The sequence below is a fragment of the Chanos chanos genome, chromosome 1 (assembly GCF_902362185.1).
Source record: "Chanos chanos chromosome 1, fChaCha1.1, whole genome shotgun sequence".
Lineage (NCBI taxonomy): Eukaryota > Metazoa > Chordata > Actinopteri > Gonorynchiformes > Chanidae > Chanos > Chanos chanos.
Window position 1 is genome coordinate 23,826,672 of NC_044495.1, and position 7,972 is coordinate 23,834,643.

General features: G+C 38.6%; 1 protein-coding gene across 1 annotated transcript; it reads right to left on the bottom strand.

Moving 5' to 3' along the window:
* Window positions 1-6,826: 6,826 nt before the first annotated feature.
* On the bottom strand, window positions 6,827-7,664 carry lepb (leptin b). Its single transcript, XM_030789283.1, has 2 exons — window positions 7,524-7,664; window positions 6,827-7,162 (listed from the first exon to the last, which is right to left on the bottom strand). Exons 1-2 carry the CDS (start codon window positions 7,662-7,664, stop codon window positions 6,827-6,829), a joined length of 477 nt encoding a protein of 158 aa, XP_030645143.1.
* Window positions 7,665-7,972: the final 308 nt, after the last annotated feature.

Genomic DNA, 7,972 nt, shown 5'->3' on the forward strand with positions numbered 1-7,972 from the left:
ATGCACACACACACACACACTCTACCAAAGGTAAACGTACAATAGATTAATGAACTTTGAATGTAGACTAGGTATCCATACAGAAAATATCCATATAAAGAAACCCATGTGAAGACATTTTACACACACACACACACACACACACACACACACACACACACACACACACAAATTGCTATGTCTCCCATTTACTGTTTTACGCACACAGTTACACATACTTTCAGCAGCACAAACTGCTATGTCTTGTACTTAACATGACATTTATGACACTTAAATTGCTAGGTCTTACACTGTCATCCATATTTTGGATTTCAAGTCCCATTCTATTCCATGTGAAAAAAAAGAGGAACATTTCTGACAATGGAGATTTCTGTGATCCCTTGGAATTCTTCTAAACTTAGAAACAATCAGAAATGTCCCTGCCCAAGGAAAAGTAATTTCCTGATCAGGAAGGCTTATTCTGACTGAATTCCTTTGAGTCCAGTCTGACTGGATGAAAGCTGTGTGTCTCAGGACCACTCTAACCCTGACTCGTGCTCGCACTATTCTTACCTTTAACTTTCACTCTGGATCCATACACACCACAAACATAACCAGATGACAGATGATTCTGTGGTAGAGATATGTTTGATACTGATCACAGGGCTCAGGCTGTTTTAGTTGGTCTAACTGCAGAGACTAACATGAATTAAAACTGAAGTCCAATTCTGTGACAAAGATTCCAGGAACTTCATTGGAGTTGAAAGTTATTTTGTTTCATCAGTAGTTTCCTGGCATTGTGTTTACTCATAATGATAATGATCTCGATCTTCTACTTCTATTCAAACCTTTAGTGCTTTTCAAAGTCAGGAACAATGCAATGCCAGCATATTTTCAGCTCTACAAAAGAGACTGCAGTGCTGTAACCAGCTGTCTGCTCTACAAAAGCTTCTCCAAATGGTTTCCTTTTAAGACTCATAGAGCTCCTGTGCAGATGAGAATTGTTTTTGGGATTGAAGACAAGGCATTCTGTACATCCAGATGAATATTTAAATATTTCCAATGAGGCCATATGCTGTGGATCTGTGTTCTATGTGCTTGATGAAATGTTTCAGTGAAAAAAGCAAGAATGATTTAATTTTCATTTTTCTTCCTGGATCACATTTCTCTCACTGGTTCAGCCAGTCGTCATCCTTGTATGGAAAAATGGCAAATGCTCTTTACAGAAGTGCGACTGACTTGAGTGCAGCTGAACCATACTAAACCTACTGATAATGATAGAATGAATATGATGTATTATTTCATTGTTCATGACGGTTTAAACATCAGGGCTTTGTGTAATATCTTGGAGTTCTTCAGCGCAGGGGCTCTACTTTACTGAGTCATTAAGGAACTTTTAGAGCGATAGATGACAAAGATAGACTGTTCAGCTCTCCCGGTTCATCACAATTCTCCAGAAGACCAGACAATAGAAGCTTGTGACAGTAATGGAGTCGCTTTGTTTGACGGAAACAATGGCTCTTAAGGGTCTGAGTTATCTATCAGTGTGTCTCAACACTTTTCAGCATTTCTTTATTCTCCCCTCTTCTTAGGAAACTACTGACACTACTGACATGTTAATTACAGGTGTTTTTGATATGGTATCTTCTTTTCGTTTTTAGTCATTTTCATACAAAAACAAACCAGTATAGTTTATAAATTCATGGCTGTGAAAAACTGTGAGATGAAAGATGTCATCTTTTGCTGCTGCATATGTAAATATTGTCAGTGTACAATGTCAGGAGATTGTTTTTGTGTGTAAATCTATGAGAAATATTAATGCAATTCCAAGATACACAGGCAAGAACATACCTAAGAGCCACGATGATAGAATTAAATGAACTGATTAACATGTTGTTTCTCCTCTTTCATCCCTCTCTCATATACATATGTGATTTTCTCTCATTAGCCTTCAGAAAGAGAATGAATCAGAAAGGCAGCCTTTTACACAAATAGACAAGCTATTCATGCATGAGTGTTAATCTATGTGTATGCATGCACATGTGTATGTATTTATGAGTTTCAGTGATGGATCTTTATTTAGAAGGATCATATAAAACGAAAAGAGAAGAAGATTCACAGTAAGGCATGAATTGCTTGTCTTTCTCTTTCACACAATCTCCCTCTCCTCTCTTTCTATCAGCACAGCCTGATGGAAGAATCAGAATCCTTCCATCTTTAGCTCTGGTATTTAACATCTCTACCATTGCTTTACTGCTTTACTTTTCAAAGAAATGTTTAAATGTTAAGTCAATGGGCCATTTTAAGTATATGCATGTAAAAGAACATGTGTGGGCATACAATGGGTGTATCACCTTTGCACATATGTGCATTAATGTGTGGGCACATGTGTGTTTGCAACACTGTTTGGTGCATCCAAAAGTGTGTGTGTGGGAGTGTGGGGGAGCGGTCATAATGCATCATAAATCCCTGGAGATGTCTCTGATGGCTGGCGGCCACTGCTGGACGGGGGATGGGGATGACCTTGGTATCTGCACTGATTTCCATTTAAGTAAGTAGGCACAGTGGAGCCCCCTTAGGCTAAAACAGCACCTCTGGTAAAGCCATTTTCAGAGTGATGTCTGTACTTCAAAAACTGCAGGGCACAGAGACAGGGAACTTCAGGAGCCTCCTGATATTAGAAGTATTCTCTTTGTAATATACAGTGGAATGCTGAGCAGAGCTGTTCTGGCTCATGACAGTGACATAGATCAATGGTTACTGGCATGCAAATCAGCTATGGTCAATCAATGTGCACATGTTTAATGCAGCAGTTGATGTTTATCCTAGAAGGTCACATGCAGCTGCTACATGTAGAATGATACCAATAGTATGGGGACTGGTGTTGCACCTGTCTCTTGTGTTAGAAACATAACAGAGATGTGCAATGGAGTAAACCACCAGACAGTGAAACAGATATTAACACAGAGAGAAACTGAAGAGTCTGAAAATGAAAGATTTAGAAGGAATTCAACTCAAGGACACTCAGGTGGCACAGCAGTAAAGTACACTGTGCCTCCATAGCTGGGGTCATGAGTTCAGAACTCAGCATTACCACTGACTTACTCTGGCATTACAAAGAGCACCACTGGCTGTGTTCAGGGAGGGTGTGTTGGACAGGGTACTCTCCCTGTCTTCTCACTTCAGTGACTCCATGTGTCAACAGGAGACATGCACAATTGCAGGTAAATATAGGGAAATAACATGGACCTCCTCATGTACTGTGTACCTGTGGAGAACCTTTATAAACTGGCAAACGAAAAGAAGGAGTCATTATCTTAGCATGTGTTGAAGGATGCATACATTACCTTTCCAGACTGACGTCAAGCCCAGTAGTACAGGGAACTGGCCATTCTTATCTGGGGAAAAAAATGTGTAGGTTTAAAAAAGGAATTTAACACACCACAGACTCTGACAGTGGCTTTCTTATGTGCAGAAAAAATAAGACTTAGAGAGGCATGACACCACCCCCTCACAAGCCCCAACAATCAGACAATAGAAGGCCAAAGAGGAACAATGGCAGCTGGTTGGACCAGTTAAATACATGAAAGCAGGGTGGGGTGATTAGGGGGGCTCCACAGGGTCAGCTTTCTGAGCTTGGGGTATTTCATCATCAATAAGACATTTATATGCATGACTGCCCCGCAAAGTGAGTGCTCTGAAATAAAAAAGCTGTGAATTTTTAAGAATACTCTGAGAGGCAGGGCCAGAATGGGATGAGAAAGCAGAAAGACAGAAGTGACCTAAAACTGTACCACATCTCCAGTGGCTGGTTTAATATGAGGAAGTTAAGTAATCTGTTTCTGTGTCAGTGCTTTCTTCTTCACCCAAACACACACACACACACACACACACACACACACACACACACACACACAGATGTGTAGTGTATTAATGTACTGGCTTTTCATGCCACCCTGTGGTGCTGAAGTATATCACAGTTGCATTTATGGACAATTTAAAGTGGCTCAGAGTTCTAATCATGGTACCTCCACAGCTTGACCTTCCTAGCACTGTTTTGAGTTATATTTAGATAAATATTGTTGTCGTTAACTTACTTTTTAGTGTCCAGTTATCTTGTTCTTGCTTCACTGTAAAAATGAAATACAATGGAGAACTTCATGTGTGAGATAATTTAGACTGATCATATGAGCCTTGAATGAAGCATATCATACTCTGATTTGCATCCTTTCTCCAACAGGCTATCATAAAACAATTTCTAATGGAAATCTATCTGATGGGAGTCAGTTTGCCCTGATTGGAGGGTGTTGCTAGTGAATTAATTTAGTCGGTGTGCCCTCTAGAGGTGAAATACTGAAAACATTACAAGACCCACTTATTCACTTGTTCTCTTGTTGCGTGCAAGTGTGGAGTTACTAACTCTTCCAAAGTATGACCCAACAAGACCCGGATTTATTTTTATATTTTTGATTATTCACAGCATAAATGTCAGAATCACAAGGCCATTTTATTATATAAAAATATTGATGATAATGTTATTTACATGCTGTAACTCATAAAGCACCGTAGTTTTTGGATAAATTGTGTCTGCACGTCCTTGAGTTGACCATAACCCATTCAAGGTCATTCAAGTAATACTGAAATGAACACACCACAAGGAATACACATCATTATAAGGATTTGGTGACTATTACAGTCAGAAAACGGAGTTCTGTGACCATTTTAAAACTCTTTCAAACAGAGGTTCTCTTTCAAACGTTCTCTTCAGAAACCGATTCATTTCACAGGTTACGCACAGTTAACGAAACATGTTAACACTTATAGTTTATCATATCATCACATGGGAATATAGCTGCAAATAATATCGCTGAATCGAAACGTATCTGGCTATATTATCAACTGAACTGCAAATGACCATGCTCTCGATATGCCATTAACGTCGGACACGTTACTAATTAGAATGTGTTATGCCCTCATCAACTTATTTTGGTTTGTAGCCATTTACAGCTCATTTTGAAATTTAGCTTTGTTTCTCAAATGAACAGTTTCTCGTCATGGTAGCAGCGCAGTAATGATTTCCTTTAAGTGAGTATAATTAAAAAAAATCGGTTAGCATCCAACGACCCCTGTAGTTCCATATTATAGTTTGAAAACATAGCTCATTGTTGTAACTGAGCTTTCACAACATTTTGTGAAAATGTGACCTCACCTTCATGTTGCAGTGGCTGTCACATCAGGTTCATGTTCACGTCGAAGTAACTTCGAGGAATGTAGCTCTTCATCTCTCTCACTTTAGCCCACGGCACAGGTGCCGCTTTAATGAACTGGGATGAAGAAAACAACAGCCATGCTTCGAGAAAGTTGACACGTTAAAGTTATTCTTTGTTCCGTTTAACACAGCTCTTGCTCTGTGTAATAAAGAAAGGTATGAACAACGGTTGTTCTTATGTTACTTGTTACCTCGCATTCAGACAGGTCGAGACATGACCTACTGAATTGTCTATCTGAACTGTTCTTTTAGTGAGAGGTCTAAGTTAACTGGCTTAATCGACAGAAAACTATGACAATGGTAGCTCCCACAAATCAGTCATGACAGAAAGTTATGTATTACAAGCTAAGCTGCTTATCACAAACCAGACAATAGATTGCACCAGTTCACATCACAACACCTTCGCACGAGGGTGTGCATACCTTGGCCAAATATGGGAAAAAGCTCTTTTTAAACCAAAAGCCCTGCAATAACTGTTATGCGGCAATGATTTGAGCTGGACGACGGTAATGTAACCACACAATATCAGTAATGTTAGTGTCCAGACTAGCACAGAGGCAAGTTTCATGAGCGCTGTTTGAGTTGCTGCGCTATGTGCCGTGGGTAGTGGAAACTATGCCCACCTACACCTATTAACTGATTAAGACAGCTTTGCTCTCGCATTAGTGATAGAAAAACCCCCAAATTTTAATCTTTAACAGTCTAACCTTCGAGCATTGGAAGACTATAGCCTGTCTCTACACAAGACGACGGATAACCTTTCACAAAACCAGCGATTACGAAGTCAGAAAAAGTACGTCTTGATTTATGGCAAGTTATTTTAATCAGTCTGTATTTTTCAGTATGTCAAAATAGATTAATCACTTTTTGTTGAACGTGTATGTCAGCCCATATAAATAAAGTCTGATACATATTTTCAAAGTAATATTTCAAAGTGTGAATTCAAAGGAACGAATGTTTACCTGAAGTTACAGATTTTTGATCAGGAACATTGTAAATGTAGCCGTATGCACAACTGGCTAACTGGGTTGTTACTGGCACTGTGCCGTTATTTTGGCTGATATCTGCCCCACATTAAAACAAAATATAACAAAACAAAACAAAAAACAGAATCTGCCAAGTGTCTTTCTGTAAAATTTTTGAATTTGCCTGTGAATGATACTGAACAATTACCAAAACACATTGTTGTTTATTTTTCCCTCATAGTGCAAAACAATGTGAATATTTTAGAACCTCATTTTTAGGTTTGTGAACATACTTGTAAAACAGTACTTTAAGTCAAAAGATGCAGAAAAAGCAATTTCAATTACAAGTTCAATCCTTATCTAAAAAGTCATTAAACTGACTGTATCTTAATAGTTTACAGAAAATGGTATCAGTGCATGAATATCTTAAAAACAGACGTTATTACATAAAAGCGTAACCAAACATTTTATACTGTAATAAAATACAACACAATGATTCAAGAATGGAATTTTATCCTAATAAATTAGAATAAATTAGAGCTCCAAACCCTGGTTTTTGTGTTGTGCATGTGCATTTTGTACATGCGGGCTACTTGAGCTTGCATGTTAAACCTCAGCAGGATTTTAGCTTCTCAAGGTTCAGGCACACTTTTTCCAGGTATCTCTGTAGCTCCAGGAGGCAGATGTAGTTGGAGGTAATAGGGAAAACAGCCTCAACTTTGTGCAAGTAGCTCTCGGGCTTCGGCTGTGGGCATCCTCGGGAAAGAGCGAGCCGTTGGAGGTGACCTAGGAGGGTGTCCACGTCCCCTTGAACCTGCCTGAGATGCTGAGTTGGTGGAACCTTGAGTCTCGCCTGCAGGAAGCTAAGGTGGTCTATAATGGATGATAGACCCTCAACAGGGTTGTCAAAGTTGGAGCCAAAGTCAATTTCGGGGGACATCTGGAAATGCTGTATGAATTGAAAAAGGAGGGAAATCTTTCAAATAAGCTTTTTCATTTGAATTATTTGTTTAATTCACAGTGAACATATGCAAGGCCTGATTTACATAGCTTTGAGACAGGGATACATTTTGTTAGTCCAAAGTGATACTGTGACACGATGACCGTCTATGATATAACCTACAATGTTACTTTTTAACTCATTAAACTTAGTAAAGTGAAACTTTAACTTTTTGTGTTTTAAAAATACAGTACCCTAACACCATACATACACATTTATCTTTTGAGATTCTTCAGCTGATCCTGCCCTTTAGTAGGTATTTCTGTGAACCATCGAGCAGTTAAAGAAAGGAAATGGTGCAGTGGGTTACCTCGTCTTTAATCTTTTTAATTCTGGCCACAGTGGTTCTTGCCATAGTTTTGATCATGTTCACTGTGATAGTCGGCTGGCTGGCAGACAGAGTGACCAAACCCAGCACTAACACTAAAAGAAGAGCCTGAGAGGAATGCATCCTTCTGTCTTGGAGAATGAAACACACATTACAGTTATGTCATAGACTTGTTCCTGTGCATTTCAACAGAAGTATATATATCTTTGCTTCGGTAACAATGTAAAATGCATTTTCCTTACATATACAATCTGTATGAGATGATTAACATGATTATAAATCTGCATATACTTTCAATTTGGAAATGATTATATAAAGAAAACACATTTGGTTTATTTGTTTGTTTTTTAATCAGTTCCAAAGATTATGAACAGTTCAAGTTTAAACCTGAATTTGATTTGAAATATTTGTGTTTTAGTCTTTAGCTCAAG